Here is a 23,609-nt window from a genome sequence, read left to right on the forward strand (position 1 = left end):
TATCTTTGCAAAATACTGCTTTTAATGTGTTAGTATTCCGAAAGGGTAAGCACAAAGTTTTGCCTGGACAAGTCCATCTTAGTTTTCTGACTTTTTTACTGGAACGCGGTCAACTCAGGTGAGATGTCATTCCCAGCTACGACATACCTCTTGCCGGTAAATGGAACTAATGTTTCCTTATATTGAATTAGTATAGGCCACCTATATATTTTTATATTTTTATTTGTTTTATGTTCAAACAAATGTGGACTAAAAGCCATAAAAAAACATATGTATTTCTTGTGAGGCCTTTTATATATTAATATTTTACTTTTTGCCTTTTATCATTGTATTTATCCTGATATCTTTCCTCTTCTGCATGCATGACCTCTCACAATCCATACTTTGGACAAAGTCTGAAATGAAATAAACAGTGTTCTGCTTTGTCAATATGATCTGTGAACTGCCAGACTATCCATTAATCCAGAAACATTCTCTGCAGGACATTTTGTCGATACATTCGCTGCTTATTGAATTATTCAGAACCACTTTATTTTCACATATTTTTAAATATTAAAGAAGTATAGATAATAGTGTGAGTCATTTAATGACCAAGGAATTGTGGCAGATTTGACATGCTGCCCTCAATAGGTAAACTGAAGATACAACTTTTGAAATACATAAATAAGTGGTTTGACTTTTGTCTGTTGCACCGACCCTCAGATCCTCACATGCATACACCTGTTAACCCCTCACACATACTTATACATGAACACAGACAGGCACACACCCACACACTCACAGGACACTGACCTTATACACTGTAAGACTAGGTTTGCAGTGTGTCACTCCCACAGAGACCAACAGCCAACATGAATCTCAAGCTGTGGCTGCTTCTCCTCTTTTTATGTGCTGTCATTATCCCTGCACAGGTGTGTATGAACAATTATATATTGGTATATCATAGATTCATTACCTTACAATACGATAAATGTCAACAGCAGACTTGTGTTAATCTTAACCTGTTAACGGTCACTCCCTTTTTGAGCATAGATCTAAACTTAAATGGCTGTAATTCATGAATCCTTTGGAATACAGACCTACGGTTGTTCTCTTTTAAAAGAAGACACTTTTTATTGCAGAAGTGAAAGCAGCTTCAAAAAATTAATGTGCAAAAAAGTTGTAGAAGTTTAAGTTTACTTTAAAGCAAATGTACTGAACTAATATATTATATATAGGCTTTTTTACACAATAATTTAGACGCTCAATTGCTGGAAAATGAAAGCCATAGGCTATGTCTAACCAAGTTTTGTTCCAAATTTGAAGGTGGTATCACACAAAAAGCACTTGAATGATGCCTAATTTATGATGATTAACAAAATATGTATAATGCTACCAGAACACTGACAGTTGGACGCCCAAAAATTACATAGAAAAGACGTCATTCTGACGTCACATTGCGCAGTGGGTAGCGCTGAAAAGGGTCGGGACTACAAAATGCTGAAATGTAGTCCCGACCCTTTTCAGCGCTACCCACTGCGCAATGTGACGTCAGAGTGACGTCTTTTCTATGTAATTTTTGGACGTCCAATTTCGGTCCACTGAAGGGGTTGTTTTGTAACGCCAGGCGACGTCTTTATGGGTGGGACTAAATGTGGTCGTTTGTGGACGTCTTTTCAACATCAAATTTAGTATCTTTTATAACTTCTATAACTGTTGTCCCATGTTTCAAAAGGGTAGAGGACGTTTTTAAAGAATGTTTTCTGTACCATGTATTTACATTTATGCATTTGGCAGACGCTTCTATCCACAGTGACTTACATTGCATTACACATTTACATTCCTGCTTTCTCTGGGAATCGAACCCATGATCTAGGCGTTGCACTAGGTGGCTGTTACACAAGTGCCAACGCACTCATTTTTGAGCTACAGCATTACACAAAAAATTATCTTAAATAATTATAAATAATCTGTATTCATATATATTAATCATGTTGATAACAACAATGTTGATATTTGTAAATAAAAAAAATATTGCATATCAATCATGTAAATTTCCTGCACCTGTAATAGACGTCAAAATGAGGTCCAAAAAAATGACCCAGTTCAACGGTCAAATGTTGAACGTCAACATGACGTCCAAGTTGGGTCATGTTTGGACATCCAAATAGTGGACCTAGTTTGGACATCGAATAGATGTCCAGAATTGGTCATGGACCGACGGACCCAATATAGACATGATCTGCACGTCTATTCGACATCCAGTATTTAGTGGGTACACTCAGTGTTCTGCCTTCCAGATTGTATTTCCTCATAATGAAAGTAAGATCGTACGGATTCATTAATAAACCGCTCCTTTTAAAATCATCCCTAGCATCGTCTAATGACATTTGTTATGACATCCGCTTCAAACATTACAATGATCATGATGACTTTCATTAACTCTACAACAAGTAAATCCCCTTCACCAGCTAATTACTCATCAACAGCAGTACAAAATTCTGAAGATGGCTGCGCACTTGTTTTTCTTGGCGCATTAGTTCTATAACAAACATAATATATCATCACTTAATTTTCATTCAGATGAAAAAGCTGTCATATGACAGCTGACAGCTTTTTCATCTGAATAAAAATTAAGTGATGCTATATTATGTTTGGTTTTGTACTTGGTCAAACGATGGTCAAAATAAACAGTAACCATGTTTTTATTTATATTCTCTAATATTTGAATACCAAATATGAATCACATTTAGCTGATCTTGATAAAATAATGCATTTTCTGAGCAAGTTTCTCACCTCTCATTAGTTGAAGAATAAGAAGCATGAAGAACATGATAAGCATGCTGAACGTGATAGACGTGGGCACCATGATAAACATGGGAGACCTGGACCTGGACCTGGACCTGGACATGGACACGGTAAACATCCTGGAAAGAGAGGCAAAGGAAGACTGGAGGGTAAGTAGTCAGCTTTTGGGTTGAAATGTAATACACATGCATATAAATCTTGGCAAATGTTCTATATGCAACTTATGATATCAGACCTGAAGGCTGAGTTTGACACCTCAGACGACTCTGATGATGATGACGATGCCAACGATTGGCTGTTTGAGCTTCAAAGCCTCAAAGGTATGATTCATTAAACATATTTCTTCCTTGTATTGTTTATACTGCCATTCAAAAGTTAGTACTTTTATTAAAGGTGCAGTGTGTGATTTTTAGCGACATCTAGCGGTTCGGTTGCGAGTTGCACTTAGGGCTCAGCCCACTGCTCACTCCTCCCTTTCGAAGAAGCTACGGTGGCTGAAACTGGACAAACATATCATCGTCTGAGACAACAGAGAATAGCCAGAGTAAGCCAAGAGTGTGTAACATTGTAGGGCTGGATGATTAATCGAAAAATAATCGAAACCGAAATTCAGAGCCTAGAACCGACGTAATTTTTCCATGTCGGTTATTTCGTTTTTTTAATCCTATTAATATTTCCGCCCACTGTGTGTTAATGTCCTTTCCCCTTAAAACATATTACGGCGTGTGTAGTCACGTAACTCCGCCCCGTCCAGTCTGCGACATTGAAGCAACATGAGCCCCTTTCACACAGCGCGTTGATCCCGGGAAATTGCCAGAACAAACACCTGTGTGAACGCAAACACGACCCGGGATTGATGCCAGGTTGGGGACATAGTAACATTGCCGTGTTCAGTCCCAGAACGCGCGCTGTGTGAACAAAAGCCATAATCAATGCCGTGTCGTAATGATGGCGCTAAGCCGGGATCGTTCGCCAGCGTGAAACGGTTCGTAATGCGCTAGTTTATGATCGAACACACAATATGAAAAGGATTAGTTTTTTTAGTTTTATACAAGTTATATTTTACTTTTAAGATGGCAATATTTACAATAATTTATTTTGTTTACAAAAAGAACTATTTTCTACATTTTTAGGAAACTTTCTTTTTACATTAAAACTTAATTACTTTTTTATAAGACGTTTTTATTTCAAGCATTGTATGCTTTGTTTGATTCAATTGTTTTAGATATTTAATAAGTAAGCATTAAAAGCTATCTGTGTGTTTCCTTATTTTAGAATCACAAAGATAGGATTATGCATTCTTTCATTAAAAAAATAACCGTGAATATTTACAGTATAAGCCTTGCCAGTGACACATGAGAAATAATTTATTTTAAATAATCGTTCAATAATCGTAATAGAGGTAACTTGTTCGATTAATCGCGATTATGATTTTATCCAAAATCGTCCAGCCCTATAACATTGTCACTGTTTCTGTACCACAGTCCATTATAAACAACATCATGGATACAGTTTACAAAGCCATAGTCAGATGAGGATCAAGGGTCTTAATATATAATATAATAATAGTAATCAGCTGATTGTCTCACAAACGTAACCAGCACATTTCCCCCCACATAGCAAACCCATAATACAGGGAGGGAGAAGAACCACATGAAACTATGCAACTATATATTTTTTCTAACAGGGTAGTAAAAGTTTAGCTGGCTAAATATGAGCTGTTACTGTGGCTGAGCTGGTTAAAGCGTAAAGCCTTGTTTAAACTCGACGCGTCCGCATGAGCCCAAAGGTGCGTGCGGCAAAAATGGCATGATTGTAACAGCGCGCGCGCCTCTGCATCCCCAAGTCACCATTTACTACACACAATAGGCTTTTTTTCTCTAATTTTGAAAACTCTTTGCGATCGACTTAAAATGCTTCCAAGATCGACTTGTTGACCGCGATCGACGGGTTGGTGATTGCTGTAAAGTTGTTTTACGGTCAATGACAAGAGTTCTAATCAGCTGTCTTACGAACGTAACCACCACATGTATCCCCTCATAGCAACGCCATAACACAGCGAGGGTGAAGAACTAAGTTACATGAAACAATTCAACTACATATTTTACACCACTGACAAGGGAAAAGTCACTACTCACGGTGTTTATGGCTAGCTTCTAGCTTTCTGCGGCTTCTCTTTCAAGGTAGTGACGAAACGCGCTCTGTAGCGCTGTTTGTTCGCGTTCGGCTACGGTAGAAACATGACATCACAATATGTCGACCTTCATAGAAGGGGTGCCCGGTTATGTAGATATAAATGTCTCATTCTAACAGGGTTGCCAACTCTCACGCATCTGGCGTGACACTCACGCATTCAGCCTCAATCTCACGGTCTCACTCTCAACAAAGAAATCTCACGCTAAATTAGCCATTCTTCTGTGCTGTATTTTTTTTTCACTCATATGTGCACTTATTTCCGAATTACTACAGTATAATCAAGTTCAGGCTCTTAACTACTGATTGGACCACTGCATTTTCTCACGCAGAGAACAATCGCGGACAAAGAGGACACTGACACCGACAGACCAGACAGAAAAGGTTACTTTTGATATGGAACAAATTCTAAGCTGTCAGGTTCTGTCAATATTTCCAACGTTTTGGCGCTTTTAAATGTGACAGATCGCTGTAGCGCGTCAGTTCAAATGGCACGTGATACAGTAGCCTACAACCCCTGTAAACAAATGTCACTCCCGACCCCTAAAAAACAAATCTCACTCCAGGCAAAACTCAAAAGTTGGCAACTCTGTTCTAAGGTAATACAAACATTATGGTTTATTAAGCAAGTTCTTTATACACAGCTGAAAACATAGTTATGGATGTCATATTGCATTTCTGTTAATAGATACTCAAAATTTTTACACATTGCACCTTTAAGCAATGACGCACTCAATTGATCAAAATTGACAGTAGAGACATTTATAATGTCACAAGATATTTCTATGTTGAATAAATGTTGTTATATAGAACTTTCTATAGCTACATCAAACAGTCCTGAAAATAAGAAATAGTATAAAAAATACGAAGAGCACAGTTGTTTTTTAACATTGATAATAATAAGAAATGTTTCTTAAAGCACCAAATCAGCAATGATTTTCTGAAGGATCATGTGACACTGAAGAGTAATGATGTTGAAAATTCAGCTTTGCCATCACCGGAATGAATTATAATATATTAAAATAGAAAAGTAATTTTAAAAAAAAAATCTCAATATTACTGGTTTTTTTTTTTTTTACTGCATTTTTGATCAAATAAATGCTGCCTTGGTGAGCAGAAGAGACTTCTTTCAAAAAACAGCCCCAAACTTTTGAACGGTAGTGTATGAACAAATACGGTCCAATCACATACAAACCAAAATATAATGTTAGAAATGTTATACCAAACTGAAATCACCTAAACTGTGATCAAATAAATGTTTCCCCCTTGGGTAATTCAGGAAAATGCAGTCCAAATCCATGCCTGAATGGCGGGGTGTGTGAGGAAAAAAGAGATCAATTCAAATGCAAATGCCCAAAGCAGTTCGTAGGTAGAAAGTGCCAAAGAGGTAAGAGCTCACTACACACCACCTGCAATATATAACATACACTATATAACATAATATACTGCAATATATATGAACATTATAAAATAACCAATATATACAAATACCTTTTTTAATTTATTATGAGAAGCTTTTGATGTTTGTTTTAGGGGTAAGGGTTTGTAAAAGAGGAATATGTGGGACAGGACAGTGTCTTCTCACCTCATCTCCTCCCTACTATAAGTGCAAGTGTTTTCCACCATTTGCACCTCCAAACTGCGAAATACGTAAGACTTAGGGCACTGAACTCATGCTGCACTAAGCCAGAGTTACTCAACAAACAGACTTTGGCCTTTCAGATTTGGTTTTAGAAAGCTCAGACAAAAAATTACTACAACTAAATCATATTTATTAAAAATTTTGGTTGTATAATTTTCGATTTATGATTTATGTATTTTTGTCTAGCCATTCCATGTACACCAAACCCTTGTCAGAATAAGGGCAGATGTGTTTCAGAAGAGGGTGATTTTGAATGTGTCTGCCCAGATGGATTCAGTGGACATTACTGTCAAGTCGGTGAGTATATATTCTGCCATAAATATATATATATATAGTTTGTCTGTTTATTATTTTAGTTTTTCTCATTATGCACTCTTTTAGCATACTCTGACAAAAAAAATATTTACTGACTTCAAATGTGTCAAAAGGTGTCTATTTAAAAAAACATTACTTGACAACTTGAATAAATATGAGTTTGCACAATTATTATTGCAAAACGTAAGTTTTCAAACTTATTTTTCAAGGTAAAAAATGCATTATTATTATTATTATATTTTAAATTACGAATGGCAGTTCCCTTTCGAGGGAACTCGGACTGCGTCGAACGACACTTTGGGGGAACGCCCCTCAGCGTAGCGCCTCTGAAGTTGAATGAAACTGAGCCAATCTCTGATTGGTGCTGCGTAATGACGTAATGAGTGATGGCATACAAGCGGAAGCTATAAAGGACGCCGGCACACATGAGATGTCAGCTTTCTGTTCTTCAGCAAGCGCTCTCTGTTTGACTTGTCTGTCTTATTTGGTGTTGTTTGTCACAAGCATTTACACAATATATATATATATATATATATATATATATTATGGCGAGCCAAGCGAGTTTCATTCGGTGTGTGCATCCCTGCCCTCGCTATATCACGGGTGGGGACACGAATCGTTTGTGCACTCATTGTTTGGGAATGCAGCACGCGCGGCCAGCTCTCGAGGGGGCTGCTTGCGAGGATTGTGAAAAGCTTCCAATCCGTGTGCTGCGGTCCCGCCTGGCCATTTTTAATGAGGATGGTCAGGCTCGCGAACCTCGTGGTGCAGGACCCGCGTTTGCTGAGGCGGCGCGGCAACGCTCTTCATGGGGCTCGCAAATGGATCTGACAGGGGATCTCGAGACTGCTGAGGCACATTCCCGGGATTCCTCTGTCAGTTCTGATGTTCTCCCACCTCGCGCGGAAGCCCGCCCCGCGGCTTCTTCCGCGCGAGTGGAGGACCCGATGTTTGAGCTGTCTGCTTCCGAGGAAGTAGACTTGCTCAGTATCGAGGGCGGGGATTTTGGGGATGACTCGCCACCCCATGTCCCCGCATATGAGGAGCTGCTAGAGGTTGTCTCTCGTGCTGTGGCCCGTCTCAATATTAGTTGGCCACATGAGAGGCAGGAAGCTCTCGTAAAGAAAAGCAAATTAGACGAGGGTTTCCTAGAGCACAGAGAGCAACCTCAACACCGGGGCTTGCCTTTCTTTCCCGATTTACACAACGAGTTGTGTAAATCGTGGAATAAGCCACATTCCTCGCGCGTGTCCAACCCCCCTGTCCTGAATTATAGTAATATTTTGGGGGCGCGAGAGAAAGGTTATGGGACGATGCCGAAGGTGGAACAACCATTAGCCACCTATTTATCTCCTGAATCGGCATCGTCCCTAAAAGCCCCGGTGCTGCCCACTAAGCCATGTAGGGATACATCTTCCTTAGTGGGCAGGGCATATATGGCTGCGGGTCGGGCTGGTGCTTGTTTACACACGATGGCAGTGTTACAAGCTTACCAGGCCGACCTTCTGAAGGATATGGATGAGGGCGAGGGACCAACTCCAGATGATGTAGCTGAGTTGAGGAAGGCTGCAGATTTATCTCTCCGAGTCACCAAGGAGACGGCCCGTGCCATCGGCCGCTCCATGGCAGCTTGGTGGTCTCGGAGAGACATTTATGGTTTAATCTGTCGGGGATCAAGGATAAAGACAGGGCTTTTCTCCTTGATGCCCCGATTTCACCTTCTGGCCTGTTCGGCGACGCCGTTAATACAGTCGTCGACAGGTTTCAGGAGGTGAAAAAGCAATATGCAGCCTTCAAGCAGTACCTCCCTCGCCACCCCAGATCCAAGAAGCCTGCCCCCAGTGGGCAGCCGCAGCCAGCCACCAGCTCCTCCGCCTACAGACAGGCGCAGAAGGAGAGCGTTTCGTCTAGAACCCCCTCCTCAAACAGCCTGGGGGCATAGACTACGCTGTCAGGCGAAGCCTCAGCAGCAACAGGGCGACCTGAGGGCCGTCCTGCAGGCTAAAAAAGCTTCGTCCAAGAGGTCCTAGCCAGCCTATGTCGACTTCCCGCCGCCAAGTGCGCTTCGGGACGCATCGGTTTTCAGCGAACGCGCGCTGCACTGTCCGCCCCACAGGCTTGCGGCCAGGCAGCAATCGCGTCCGCCCATCGAGAATCGTTTTCGGTCGAACCCTGCCGGAGATCCGCTTCAGGGGGTCGAGAGCGAATCCCAATTGGTACCCGAAGCCAGGCTCGATAGCCTGGTTCCTTTGGTAAAATATTTAGACGCATGGAAAAATCTTACGAATATTTCGCCTTGGGCCCTGCGCACCATTCAAAAGGGGTACAGGCTGCAGTTCGGTTTACGCCCACCAAGGTTCAACGGGGTGGTCTGGACTGCAGTCGACCCAGTGCAGGGTCGGGTATTGGAACAGGAAGTAAACTCCCTGCTGGTAAAGGAGGCTATAGAACGTATTCCTCCACCGGACAGGGAGTCCGGGTTTTACAGCTGCTAATTTATAGTTCCCAAAAAGGATGGGGGGTTGCGTCCAATAATAGATCTCAGACACTTGAATCGTTCTCTGAGGAGATTCAGGTTCAAGATGCTCACTATTCCCATCATCGTGAGTCAAATTCAACCTGAGGATTGGTTTGTCACGATAGATCTAAAGGACGCATACTTCCACATATCCATCCTTCCATCTCACAGGAAGTTCCTGAGGTTCGCTTTCGGGGGCGTAGCGTACCAATATCGGGTTCTTCCGTTCGGCCTAGCTCTCTCCCCATGCACATTTACCAAATGTATGGATGCAGTTCTAGCACCCCTGAGGCTCCAGGGCATCAGGGTACTCAATTATATCGACGACTGGCTGATTCTGTCTCAGTCACAAGAGCTGGCGGTTCGGCATCGAGATGTCGTCCTCGCCCACATCCAAAGCCTGGGGTTGAGACTCAACACGAAAAAGAGCGTGTTGACACCAGCCCAGAGAACCACGTTTCTGGGAGTGGTGTGGGACTCGGTCACGATGCGGGCAGGATTGTCTCCTGTACGAAATCGAGTCCATTCTGGCTATAGTGTCCAGGATAAAGCTAGGCCAAGCCATTACTGTGAAACATTTTCAAAGAGTGTTGGGGCTCATGGCAGCAGCGTCCAACATTATTCCATTTGGCCTGCTGCACATGAGGGCCCTCCAGTGGTGGTTGAAAACCAAGGGGTTCTCCCCGAGAGGGAACCCGTTCCGCATGATCAGGGTTACGCGCAGATGCCTTCGTTCCCTATCTATGTGGAAAAAATCTTGGTTTCGGTCCCAAGGTTGTTGGGAGCGTCATGTCGTTTCGACAGACGCCTCCCTCACGGGCTGGGGCGCGGTCATGGACGGCCACAGGTCTATGGCAGGACCATCATTCCTCCTGGCATGTGTTCCGAGCTCTGAGGAGCTTCCTGCCAGACCTCAAGGGTCATCATGTCCTTGTGAGGTCAGACAATATGTCGGTAGTGGCCTATATAAACCATCAGGGTGGTCTGAGGTCTCGCCCTCTATGCAGACTGGCGCAACAGATCCTCCTGTGGTCACAGGGGAAACTGTTATCTCTAAGAGCAACATATATCCCAGGGAGTCAAAATCAGGGAGCAGACATCCTGTCGAGACAGGGGCTGAGGCCCGGGGAATGGAGACTCCACCCCGAGGTGGTGGAGTCAATATCTCAGAGGTTCGGCCTAGTGGAAGTGGACCTATTCGCGTCTCGAGAGACGACCCACTGTCCACTGTTGTTTTCCCTCAGGAGACCATACTCAGCTCTAGAGCCCCATCCACGAGGAAATTGTACGGCTTAAAGTGGAATGTCTTTACCAATTGGTGTAGGGCCGTGAGGTGGATCCAGTTAACTGCCCAGTGGCTTCAGTTCTGGAGTTCCTCCAAGATCGCTTTTCAGCTGGTCTTACCCCGTCCACACTCAAGGTGTACGTGGCTGCCATTGCAGCTTTCCACGCTCCTCTGGGTGATGGGCCTCTGGGGAGACAGCAGTTGGTCGTACGTTTCCTCCGTGGGGCTTGGAGAATGAGACCTGCGGCTCGTACCAGGGTTCCCACATGGGACCTGGCAGTGGTTCTCGAAGGGCTGGCCGAGGCCCCCTTCGAACCACTGGAGTCGGCTGAGGCCAAGAACCTTTCCCTGAAGGTGTTTTTTCTGTTGGCCATTACCTATCTGAGGAGGGTAGGAGATCTCCAGGCGCTCTCCATATCTAATGGGTGCCTGGAGTTTGCTCCAGGTGACATTAAAGCCATCCTACATCCAGTTCTGCAGGCATTTCATCCTCCACCTCACGTGACGGCGGATGAGGAGAGACTGCATCTGCTCTGCCCTGTCAGAGCTCTAAAAATTTACATTCAGAGGTCCTCTTCATGGCGGAAGTCAGACCAGTTGCTGGTGTGTTTTGGGTCGCCCAAGAAGGGTCTTCCCGCCTCCAAACAGACCATCAGCAACTGGATTGTCCATGCTATTTCCTTGGCCTACCAGGTGCGCAATCTGCCTTCACCTTTGGCCGTGAGGGCTCATTCAACCAGAGGCATGGCGTCCTCTAGAGCCCTCCTCTCGGGGGCCCCAATCCAAGAGGTCTGCGATGCAGCAGGATGGGCCACCCCCCACACCTTTATTAGGTTTTACAGTCTGGACATCCCGTCTATGCCTGGCACTCTCGTGCTCTCGTCCTAAGTGTGCCTGTGAGCAGCTTCACACTAGGACAGGCAGGGCGCGTTGTGGCATAGTGGGTACTCGTTCCCCCAAAGTGTCGTTCGACGCAGTCCGAGTTCCCTCGAAAGGGAACGTCCTCGGGTTACGACTGTAACCCTTCTTCCCTGAGAAAGGGAACGAGGACTGCGTTCCTTCACCACACCTTCCCCTGCCTGGGAGCGCTTGCTTCATCACAGAAGCTGACATCTCATGTGTGCCGGCGTCCTTTATAGCTTCCGCTTGTATGCCGTCACTCATTACGTCATTATGCAGCACCAATCAGAAATTGGCTCAGTTTCATTCAACTTCAGAGGCGCTACGCTGAGGGGCGTTCCCCCAAATTTTCGTTCGACGCAGTCCTCGTTCCCTTTCTCAGGGAACAAGGTTTACAGTCGTAACCCAAGGACGTTTTCTAGAGTTTATACCATGTGACGCATGAATCTGAACCTAGACTTACTTTGGCACATTGTTATAAGGATCTAGAAGGGTCTTTTCTGTGATATCATTTCCTGTTTTATGGTTTATTCCAACATGACAACAACATGTACACACAACTATAGTGTGCTGTGACTATCCTCAGACCCGAATGACTGCTATGAGGGAGATGGACAGTCATACAGAGGAAAGGTGTCAGAGACTGAAGAGGGGGACGATTGTCTCGACTGGAACTCTGAGTTCATTCTGGATAAAGGATTGTTTCCTTCAACTTTATTTGCATCTAGTGAAGGCCTGGGACAGCATAACTTCTGCAGGTTAAAAACACATGGGGACCAAAAGCCAGAGATTTACATACTTAACTAGTGACCTATAAATAGCGCATTCATTTTATGCGAAAACCTTTTTAGATTTACATTTTTCAAAATCATAAAACTTTGTCTATTCACAGGTTTAAATTATTTGACAACTTTTTATTTTCAATGTGGTCTTAGACTTTTTGATTTCACTTCATGTCCACACACATGTCAAAAACACACCTACTGTACACATCTGGGCTAGATCAGCAACAGACTTGTAGTCATTGTACTCTCAAATGCAAATCCTACATCCCTCTGTATCATAGAAACCCTGATGGAGATAAGAAACCATGGTGCTTTATAAAGAAGAACAAGAAACTTCGATGGGTTTATTGTTCTGTCAGAAAATGTCCCACACCTGGTAAGACTGATAATAAAGTCACAATGTGGTTTATAATCTGATGTTTTTCCATCAAGAGCTCCAACTCAACAACACTAACATAAAGCAACTCTATGGCCTTCAGAGTCACTTGACTTAATAAATCAGTAGTCTTATCTTTGAACCCTCTTTGACCCAGCAGATGTATTAAGTTACATGACTTTACATCTCTAAATCTGCATAAAAATTTTCCCACTTTAGTTTTGCCACTCATTCAGCTATTACTCATATGTTGTACTTTTTTCCATAGCAACAACTACTCAGAAAATGGTGACCACGACCACCACTAAAGCTCAACCCACCAAAGCTGCATTCACAGAGAGTATTATACCAGTAACTACTCTCCAACCAACCATACCAGCTAAGACAGGTAAGACTTCCTCATCGTTAGCCACGCGCCATGTAGACTGATGACAAAGTAGTATCATAGTGATTAGTTGTGTTCTACTGGGGCTTTGAATAAAAAAAAATGTTATTTGATTGGCTGAGTGACGTTCCAAGAGTACTGATAAAGTCAAATAGCATTGTGTCTTTTCAGTTTCCTCTGTATTCATGGAAGGCATTTTTCAGATTTTTTATTTGTTAAAAACCGATTTGATCATAACACTGTCACATTAGCAACATCCCTGTGATTATTTAATGAGAGTTGTACATTGAATCAACTTCATGTCTTTAACAACATATAAAATTACTATCTGCCTTTTAAATTATGATCATTGTTGGCTTTACCAAGTAAAATACTGATCTACTAGCTATTTAAGCGTATTATTATTATTAATAATAATATTATCTGCAACATCCTAGGAACCACATAGCAATGCCATAAAGGGATAGTTCACCCAAAAATGAAAATTATGTCATCATTTACTCACCCTCTAGTTTCAAACCTGTATGAATTTCTTTCTTCTGTTGAACACAAAAAAAAGATATTTTGAAGAATGTCTGTCACCAAACAGCCCCCCCCCCCCCCCCCCCCCCCCCCCCACTACCCCTGCTGTTGATTCTGCTGAGGCTTTGTTTGGAACTATTTTTGTGGCATATTGTTTACTTCACTGTTTTATAGTAGCAATATCACACTCTGAATCGTTACAAATCCTTTCCAAAAATGTCACCTACCAGATGGCAGAATAACCCCAGAGAGCACCAGTTCAGCCAAAATAGTCACTACTGCTGCCCCACCAACCACTCCAACTAAGAATGCTACTTTACCAAAGAGCTTTCTTACCTGTGGTAAACCGGAGCCCAAAAAACAACTAAACCGGATTTATGGGGGTCTTAAAGCTATTCCTGGAGCCCATCCATGGCAAGTATCAGTGCAGATGAAACCTAAAGGATCCGTCCAAGGCTACAGACACATCTGTGGAGGCACCCTTATCAAGCATTGTTGGGTGCTGACTGCAGCCCACTGTGTGTAAGTATGGTCTTTAGTACAATATTAAAGTAAAATTCTCCCAACGACCACAGACAAATGGTGACAAGACATATTAAGGTATCAAACAGACTAAATAATGGTTAGATCTGAACGGCTTTGAATCTGGCAAGCAATCACCTTTGCGCACCTGACAAAGTTGCTTTGAATGTGTGCAAAATGACAAGGTAATACAAACTTTAAACAAGGTAATTTGTCTGCTGTCTGGTTTGCTTTTTCGGTGGTATGTGTGCTTTTCTCCAAATCACATATTGGGTGAGTGTTAGTTGGACAGCATTGTGTAAACGTAACATCATGTTATTTTTGCCCCATCCTTGCTTTTTCAAAGCATGATAACTGTTCATATTTCACTGCATTTAATTAACAGTTATCATTATGAATTATTGTCTTACTGTCATCCTAAATCAATGAAGTTATGAGCTCTCAATATTAAATTTTACTTCTAATGTGGAGAAATCTTTACACTTGCAATACAAGAAGGCTGAAATGTAATTTTTCTGCATTATGTCATGCTTCTTCTGTTGTTGTTATTCTGAACCATGGCTTAGTTTTATTTCCTTTTGTTGTGTATACAGTGATAAAAAGCATGATTACAGTGTTTTATTGGGAGGATTAAATCTAGTACAAAAGGAGCCTACAGACCAGACTGTGCTGGTGGAGGACGCTATCATCCATGAGAAGTACAGGGAAACTCCTGATGTCGTCTACAATGATATTGGTGTGTATTGTAGACAATTATATGCACGAATAAACAGGGTCTTAACTCTTTGCCCTTCAGTGTTTTTTTGTTTTTTTTAAGTGGCCAGCTACAATTTTTGATCTTTTTTCACAAAACTTTCATGGCTCCCAGAATATTTTGTTGTATGAATATCTGAACATGATATCAATCAAAAAAAAAAAGAGCTGAGCCCCTGTTTTTAAACAAAAAATACTTTTTTATTCTAGCTTCATGCATTCTTTTTTTTATTATCATTTGAATGTAAGTGAGAAACTCGTGTTTTTGTCAAAGACTTCTCCTGGGTCAGATTCAGAAAGATGATCAAAACATACAGTAGATGGAGTAGATCAGTCCATAAACCTTTATTGTAGAGTCTTTATTTAGGCAACATTTCAAGTAAAACACATCAAGACTTGTGCTATAAATACACAAGATCTTCAAAATAAAAGCCTAACAATAATAAAAACTTCAAAAAAAAAGACCTCAAAAAGTTAATATTGATATTGTTCACTTGTGTTATTAATATTGTTGCAATTCTAAGCAATTAATCAAAATTCACGAGAAGCTCCACAAATTATTTAGAAGGTCTATAATGTTTTTATTTTCTTGTATTTCTAATTTTCATTCTTTCCTGTGATGCAGCTCTATTAAAACTGAAACCTACTAATGGAGAATGTGCTAAGGAAACTCAGTTTGTGAAAGCTGCCTGCTTGCCCAGAGAACCTTTTGCAGATGGAGCAGAATGCAGCATTTCAGGATGGGGAGCCACAGAGACCTGTACATCTCCATATGTCTATTTTTGAGTTTGTGTTGAAGGTTCATCGATGAAAAGACTAAATCTGTTCTCTTTCCCTTCCTGTCTGTAGCAGAGTATGGCTCCATGCATTTGCTTGATGCACAGGTTTTGCTGATTTCTCAGAAGGCTTGTTCAAGCAATAAAGTATATTCGGCTTTGCTGGATGACGGCATGTTTTGTGCAGGCTATCTTAAGGGAGGAGTGGACTCCTGTCAGGTGGGTCATCATTTTAACTGTATAATGTGGTTTACAGAAATTGAAAGTGGCTGGTGCTGCTGTAGCCAGAATGACATTTTGAAACATGGAAAGAAAAGTAAAAATTACTACAAAGGAATTATTTCGTTGTCAGATGTCAGTACTTTATCTCTTTCTGGCAGGGTGACTCTGGTGGGCCTCTCACCTGTCAGAAGGATCAAATACACTATGTCTATGGTATAGTGAGCTGGGGAGACAGCTGTGGAGAGAAGAACAAGCCTGGTGTTTATACCAGAATCCTTAAATACTTGGACTGGATCGATAAAAAAACCGCTGGGAGCCAGTAGCATGTCCATTAAAGATTAACCACAACCACAATGGGTTTTTTGTCATGCACTCTGATCTACCAGTAGTGCGTTGTACACATTTGTATTGTAGAATTTTAGATGATTATTTTGATGAATTAATAAAACCTTGTCTCTTCATGGGGATACATACTTAAAATACACAATATCAGACATACTATTGCTTTTGACCAATTTAATGTTTCCTTGCTGATATTCTTTCTAGTGTCCGTAGAGCTTGCTAGCACCAACAAGAAGTGTTTCTTGCTTTGTCTAGCTAGCTATAGTACCATTCAAAAGTTTGTGGTCAGTTAATTTTTTTAAATACTTTTAAGAAAGGGGTAAATAAATTGATCAATTAAATTGATTAAATTGGCAATAAAGACATTTGTTACAAAAAGATTTCTATCTTCTATCTAGATTCCAATAATCTATCATGGCTTCTACCAAAATATTAAGCAGTACAACTGTTTTCCAAATTTATATTAATAAGAAATGTTTCTTGAGCACCAAATCAGCATATTAGAATAATTTCTGAAGGATCATGTGACACTGAAGTAATGATGTTGCAAATTCAGCTTTACCATCACAGAAATAAAATATATTCAAATATAACATAGTTACCTAAACTGTAATAATATTTCCTATAATAGTAACTGTTTTTGTCAACTAAATGCAGCCTTGGTGAGCATAAGAGACTTCTTTCAAAAACATGAAAAAATCTTGCTGACACAAAACTTTTAAATTGTAGTGTGCTTGTGGCACACATATCTATTTATTATAGATATAGTATGTATACCATAATTTTGATTGAACATTTATCAGTGTTATTATTTTAAATTTACAAGGCCCACAGTACATTGAGTATATACTGTATATTAGGGGTGTGACAATACACTTAGCTCACAAAACGAGACGATATATGATATTTGGTTTGAGATATATTGTATATTTTATTTTAAAGAAACACCACATTTAAGAAATCTTAAATAACAAAATATGACTGGAAAAATAAACTTTTATTTGACTGAAAGTCACCAAATGCAAACTAATTCAGGTGAATTTTACTTATATGGTTCATAACTTATTGTAGTAGTTATTTTGCATTCCTGGCGAGACCAACTAAGAAATCTACACATAAAGTCAGTGTGAAATCAAACAAACCTGTGCAAGGGAGGCCTACTAGGTCTTCTAAATGCTAGGTATGAGTTTTTAAAGATGGTTAGGATTGACAGATCTTAATAGGTTTTGAGTTTGTCCCATGAAGATCATGTCCTGGACACACAGCAAGGTGTAGAGAGTCTGTGAAAGCCCCAGCACAGAATGAGTACAGCGCTGTCATGCTATCCACCCCTAAAAATGTCACCAGACCTCCAGGAAAGCTGCAGAAGATCCCTATCCGATGAAAGCATGAGGAAATGGACAAATGATGAGCAATACCTCCATGCCAGGCAGTGTAGTCTCCATCAAAGTACTCCAAACACCAAGATTCAGCATGCCGGCCCAACCAACAGTCCTCCTTTTGGCCTTTTCTTGGGATGGATTGGTAGGTAAGACCAAGTTCCCAGTAGATCTTTCCACTCACATCTACCTCCCAGTAATGGCGGTCAGAGTCCCAACACTGGACGCTCAAGACGTTAAGGGTGGTGTCAAAGCGACCCTCATGCTCAGGGACATCCTGCCATACATCTGTGAAAGTGGCACAGTCCCCCTCAGATGAAATAATCAGCTTGGGATGGGCAGTAGAAGGGTCCAGGACCACTCCTGAAGAATCTGCGAAATAAAGATTTAAAACTAGACTCAGAAATATATGAGTTAAGGTTTAAATAGGTTTAAAATAACCTATGGAACTATTGTTGGCCTACTGTAATTTGTTTGTCAGTGAGCTAAAAAAAAACATTCATTTGGTGCAAGTCATCCCTGCAAGAGATCAACAATTTTATGTGTTATTGCACAATAACTCACAGCTCTTCAGCAGCCTCTTGGCAATGGGGACCTGGGAGCGAATAAACAGTAGTAAATTGTTGGTGAGACCCAGTAGCTGAATTGATTTTGCCTCGTCAAGTTTTATGAGACCAGGGTTTGTTGCTGTTAGCAATTCCAGCACCCTGCCAACAAAAGTGTATTCACATTATATCAGCACCATAGATAACACCTGCCCTTTATATAAAAGGTTGAGGGTTATTTAGATTAAGGTTAAGTCCTTTATATGACCTATTGTCACCAAATAACATATTATCCAGAATAAGTCTGTGATAATGACCATGTTTACATCAGTATCACTTTCAAGTTAAGTTTCAGATTCTGATTAGACAGAATTCTATTATCTTCTAGAAATTCTAGACATGTTCGTTCTTGCCATGTTACACTGAATTTTAACTACAGTAACTACAGTAATATTGTGAAGTATTATGACAGTTAAAAATATGTTTTCCTTTTTTTATTTTTTTATGTAGCCTAAATTATTCCTGTGATGGCAATGTGGCCAGTCTTCAATGTCACATGATCCTTCAGAAATCATTTTAATATGCTAATTTGGTATACAAATAAAATAATAATAATAACATTAAAAATATTGTTCAGTTATGGAAAATAATGAGAGTTAAGTGTACAATTTAAATGACCCACAACTCAAATTAATACAGGCATACTTCATTCCAGATGTCTTGTTCTTAGAATTTTAGAAAGCAATATTGGCTGAAATATTCCCTTAGTGTGTTTACATGATACTTGTATAATCAGAATATGACTAATTTCTGAATGGTATCAGAATATGCTTGTGCATGTAAACTCATTCTATGAGCCAATCCAGTTGAATGAAAACTTTAATTCAAGAGAATAAGTTTTTTTCCAGGATGCTAAGCCATGTTTCATTAAAGAAGCACATTAAATAAACCATTTTGAAATGGATGGTGTCAAACATGATCTCTACAAAAATAAAGCCTTTGCAGATGAGTCATCTAGCATGCCTGACATGGTGACAATATCTCTTATGTGCGGTTCTAAATATACATACCGGTCCTCATACATTGTGACCTATGAGAGAGAGAGAGGCAGAATTACAGTGAGAATGTATTATGTTCCAGGGATGGTATGGTTTCGCCATGTATTGTTGGTCATTTGAATTATTTAGCTGTTTAGTATGATATTGTCATACCCAGCTAACAAAATATATTTTCTAAGAATGTTTTGCTAACATTCCCATAACATTCCCCAAGTTATCTCTAAATGTTACCTGAAATATTCCCTTAAGTGTTTTAAAAACAATTGTCTTGGTTATATGAACTTTCAGGGAACATTTAATTTTATAATTTTGAAAATATTACGAGAACATTAGTTTTCTATGAAAACATTTCTATAAACGTTCTACAACAAGTAGATACATTTAAAAAAATGATCAAGCACCGCATTAGTTCAGGCAGGCCACGTCAGCCAAGTTCGCATCAGCTGATAGCCAGCTGTTCATGACGTGTTCCAATCAGTGTCGACATCTATCACAGCGGCACATATAAACTCCCATTCCTTCAGCATTTCCTCCGTCATCGCTGCTCGCATTAAACTCCCTCCTTCAACCCCAGTTCCACCCAACGAACCTTTAATCATTCAGTTTTTTAGTTTTTCCTGTACATTGCAAGCTTTTATCATGTATTTGTATTTTTACAACTCATGTAATTGAGTATTGTTATATGCATGCATTTACTGGATCTGTTCTGTACCCCAGGAGGGTTTGACTTGCTGCTCTCCCTGCTCTGTCCAGGCATAGCAGCATGGACAGGTGTAGGAGTTTTTGGCCAGAACAGAACCATACCGCCAACACTAACTGTATGCTATAATTGTAATACATTTATATACTTGGCAAAGTGGTCCTGACTGAATTAGACATACGTCCAACTAAAAGGTTTCAGAAAAAAAACATTCCATGAACGATGTATAAATACTTGTTTTGTACTAACATTTTGAGAACATTATTAGACATTATATTAACATTACTGGAAGACTGTTTGTTCATAACTTATGAACTTATAAAGAACCTTGCCAGAACATTATCCAAAGTTCTGAGAGCCTTTTAACTGGGTATGATGACAGACCCTACTATCCATGGCAGGTTAAGATAAAACAAAAATAGTCCACACCAATGGATCTGTCCAACCAATTGCTTATAAAAGGCTCACCCTGTCACCAGACTGCATGTCACTGTCTGTCATCCCTTCATTGAGCTGGACCTCAATGTCATTGAGGAGGACACAGTTAGTCTCAATTAGGTTGTCCAGTGCTTGAACCGCAGCCATCTCCTCCATATCCAGCAGGGACAGAGTGATCCTACAGTCCTCCTCCAGAACTCTCCGCATCTCTTCATACTTCTTCACTATATTCTCTCTCACTGCAGAGGACTTGGACTGATAAAGATGAGCACATTTTTTAGACTAGACTCGATTTTGTAATCCAGAAAAACTACAAAATGTTCATTTGTATTTCATTTTCCTAAATTCAAATATTGCAAATTTTCCTTTGCAATTAATACGACTCATCAAAAACATTTGATGAATTGTTTTTGAGATTCTCTTATGAGAGTCTCTTTATTTCACATTTTTGACTCACTTTGATTTCATTTTGCTTGCCATTCAGTTTCTTCAGTCTACATCTGATCACTTCCCTTTGCCTAATAAGAAGATCCTGGGTATTTTTTTGCATGTCTTGTCGAGAAAAGGAAAACAAAATACATGGGAATTCATGCAAACGTTGACATTTCAGGATAAAAAAGTTAAAAGAGAACAAACCTTACCTAACACTGAGCTTTCATTTCACCGTGTTGGACTGAGTTGTCAGACTGAGTGACGGCCCTTATGTTGCTTTCACAAATCCTTAGAGGGTAATTTGCAACTCTGTAGATATTCCAGCAGGAGAGATTTTAAGGAGCTCATGCTTCACTACTAGTGAAAGCAGATCACATGGGTGGATCACAGAGGCACGATCCTGCCAGAGATAAATGGCATTCACCTTGACTTGTTGCTGTGACGCATCTGTCACTATAGTGTTGCTTGCCACCTGTGACAGGGCACTCACATACCACTTCCTCTCCAGGCCAATTTTAGAGGTGGCATTTAAAGAAGTGGATAGTGAGATATTGTCCCATGTGGGTTCATTACAATCAGGCTTTGTAATAAAGTCTGTGTATGCTCTCTACAATGTGTCTCTTAATGTGAAACTAAGTACAAGTGGATTCTGGGAAATGCAGGAATGAGAAGGTCAGTTAGAGCCTTCATGCAGTAGCACGCAAGAGGGCCTACGATTCAGAATAGTGACAAGAAGTGAACAGAATGGGTTAGGTGCAACACTGAACACAATTCACAAATATCTTAAACTTTCAGCTCCAGCTTACAGATGAATCCACCAGATGGCAGCAGAGCATACACATGGCTGGACATCTTGGGAGAATTAGATAAACTGCTACTGGTTTACAAGATTAATGACAGAAAATGGTTATGATGATTAAAATGCTAAGGTTGTTGTTGATGACAGTGGTGACATCATTCATGATGCATAATGCCATTCCTGCTAACTACAAGTATATACAGTATAGTAGTTTGAATTCTATTCTCAATAGTGTCATTATTGTAAAAATAAAGTTTGTACAAAAATATGCATTCCTTTCTCAGTAGTATCATTAGTTTGTACAAAAGTATACTTGCACAAGTACATTTAAAAATGTAAGCATGTATAAATAAATAAACATGCAAACAAGCAGTTTATACGATATGTGCATTCCTTTTTAGATCGTATTTTTAGTTTGTACAATTATTTATTATACAAATATATGTACAATAATAATAATTTGTTACATTTATATAGCGCTTCTCTGTGTACTCAAAGCGCTTTACATGGAAAGGGGGGAATATCCTCAACCACCACCAATGTGCAGCATCCACCTGGATGATGCGACGGCAGCCATATTGTGCCAGAACGCCCACCACACACCAGCTTACTGGTGGAGAGGAGACCAATGAGTGATGAAGCAAATCAGTATATGGGGATGATTAAGAGGCCATGATGTAAAGAGGCCAAGGGGAAAATTTGGCCAGGAGGCCAAGGTTACACTCCTACTCTTTTTCGAAGGACATCTTGGGATTTTTAAAGACCACAGAGAGTCAGGACCTCGGTTTAACGTCTAATCTGAAGGACGGTGCCTTTTGACAGTATAGTGTCCCCATCACTATACTGGGGCGTTAGGACCCGTACAGTGAGCGCCCCCTGCTGGCCTCACTAACACCTCTTCTAGCAGCAACCTGGTTTTCTTAGGAGGTCTCCCATCCAGGTACTAACCAGGCTCAGCCCTGCTTAGCTTCAGTGGGCAACCAGTCTTGGGCTACAGGGTGATATGTATCTCTCTATTAGTGTTACTCGATCTTAGTGCTGAATTTGATACCATTGACCACAACATTCTTTTAAATAGACTTGAATATTATGTTGGCATTAGTGGAATGGTTTAAATCATACTTATCTTACCGTTATCAGTTTGTAGCAGTAAATGAAGAGATGTCTTATCGATCAAAAGTTCAGTATGGCATACCACAGGGCTTAGTACTAGGACCGTTGCTGTTCACTCTGTACATGCTACCTTTAGGAGATATCATTAGGAAGCATGGCATTAGTTTTCACTGTTATGCTGACAATACTCAGTTCTATATTTCTTCACGCCCTGACAAAACTTACCAATTCACTAAATTAACGGAATGCATAACTGATATAAAAAAACTGGATGACTAGTAATTTCCTACTACTTAATTCTGAAAAAACAGAGATTCTAATTATTGGACAAAAAATGTCCTCATATACTAACCAAGAAAACTGTCTAACACTTGATGGCTGATCTGTCAATTCTCCGTCGTCGGTTAGGAACCTGAGTGTGCTCTTTGATTTGAAAGTCATGTGTCTAGTACCTGTAAAACTGAATTTTTTTCATCTTAAAAATAAATATAAATTACGTCATATGCTCTCAATGACAAATGCAGAACAGTTAGTTCATGCGTTCATGACATCAAGGCTAGATTATTGTAATGCTATTACGGGTGGTTGCCCTGCATGCTTAATAAACAAACTACAGCTGGTCCAAAATGCAGCAGCTAGAGTTCTTACTAGAACCAGGAAGTATGACCATATTAGCCTTGTTCTGTCAACACTGCATTGGCTCCCTATTAAACATTGTATACATTTTAAAATATTGCTGATTATTTACAAAGCACTAAATGGTTTAGCTCCCCAGTACTTGAGCGAGCTCTTAACGCATTACAGTCCTTCACGTCTATTGCG

The 23,609-nt window shown here is 40.5% G+C and overlaps 2 protein-coding genes across 3 annotated transcripts; one reads left to right on the plus strand and one right to left on the minus strand.

Annotated features, from left to right (window-relative positions):
* The first annotated feature begins 768 nt into the window (after window positions 1-768).
* LOC143745253 (factor VII-activating protease) lies at window positions 769-16,442 on the plus strand. The gene is made up of 14 exons (XM_077237258.1): window positions 769-911; window positions 2,786-2,936; window positions 3,021-3,107; window positions 6,260-6,367; window positions 6,514-6,630; window positions 6,809-6,919; window positions 12,227-12,398; window positions 12,707-12,801; window positions 13,070-13,189; window positions 13,939-14,230; window positions 14,824-14,966; window positions 15,609-15,743; window positions 15,833-15,978; window positions 16,140-16,442. The coding sequence occupies exons 1-14, from the start codon at window positions 852-854 to the stop codon at window positions 16,302-16,304; spliced, it is 1,902 nt and encodes a 633-aa protein (XP_077093373.1). The 5' UTR covers window positions 769-851; the 3' UTR covers window positions 16,305-16,442.
* LOC143745255 (E3 ubiquitin-protein ligase TRIM21) lies at window positions 15,326-21,256 on the minus strand. 2 transcript variants are annotated; one of them, XM_077237263.1, is made up of 6 exons: window positions 21,085-21,256; window positions 20,901-20,995; window positions 20,474-20,698; window positions 19,318-19,337; window positions 18,267-18,409; window positions 15,326-18,074 (listed from the first exon to the last, which is right to left on the minus strand). In XM_077237263.1, the coding sequence occupies exons 2-6, from the start codon at window positions 20,991-20,993 to the stop codon at window positions 17,524-17,526; spliced, it is 1,032 nt and encodes a 343-aa protein (XP_077093378.1). In that variant the 5' UTR covers window positions 20,994-20,995; window positions 21,085-21,256; the 3' UTR covers window positions 15,326-17,523. The 2 variants fall into 2 exon arrangements, with proteins under 2 accessions (XP_077093378.1, XP_077093379.1); XM_077237264.1 differs by lacking the exon at window positions 20,901-20,995 and having other exon boundaries at window positions 21,085-21,248.
* Window positions 21,257-23,609: the final 2,353 nt, after the last annotated feature.

The sequence above is a fragment of the Siphateles boraxobius genome, unplaced genomic scaffold, assembly GCF_051911475.1.
Source record: "Siphateles boraxobius isolate OS27281-9 unplaced genomic scaffold, OSU_SipBor_1 20, whole genome shotgun sequence".
Lineage (NCBI taxonomy): Eukaryota > Metazoa > Chordata > Actinopteri > Cypriniformes > Leuciscidae > Siphateles > Siphateles boraxobius.

Bases quoted from the DNA above. Each gene is read 5' to 3' on its own strand.
- LOC143745253 (XM_077237258.1), top strand. From the start codon at position 852: ATGAATCTCAAGCTGTGGCTGCTTCTCCTCTTTTTATGTGCTGTCATT. The intron at 6,368-6,513 runs GTAAGAGCTCAC...TGTTTGTTTTAG, and splicing joins AGGTAGAAAGTGCCAAAGAG to GGGTAAGGGTTTGTAAAAGA. The intron at 12,802-13,069 runs GTAAGACTGATA...TTTTTTCCATAG, and splicing joins CAGAAAATGTCCCACACCTG to CAACAACTACTCAGAAAATG.
- LOC143745255 (XM_077237263.1), bottom strand. From the start codon at position 20,993: ATGCAAAAAAATACCCAGGATCTTCTTATTAGGCAAAGGGAAGTGATC. The intron at 18,410-19,317 runs GTATGTATATTT...TTTTGTTGGCAG, and splicing joins GTCACAATGTATGAGGACCG to GGTGCTGGAATTGCTAACAG. The intron at 18,075-18,266 runs GTGAGTTATTGT...TTTATTTCGCAG, and splicing joins CAAGAGGCTGCTGAAGAGCT to ATTCTTCAGGAGTGGTCCTG.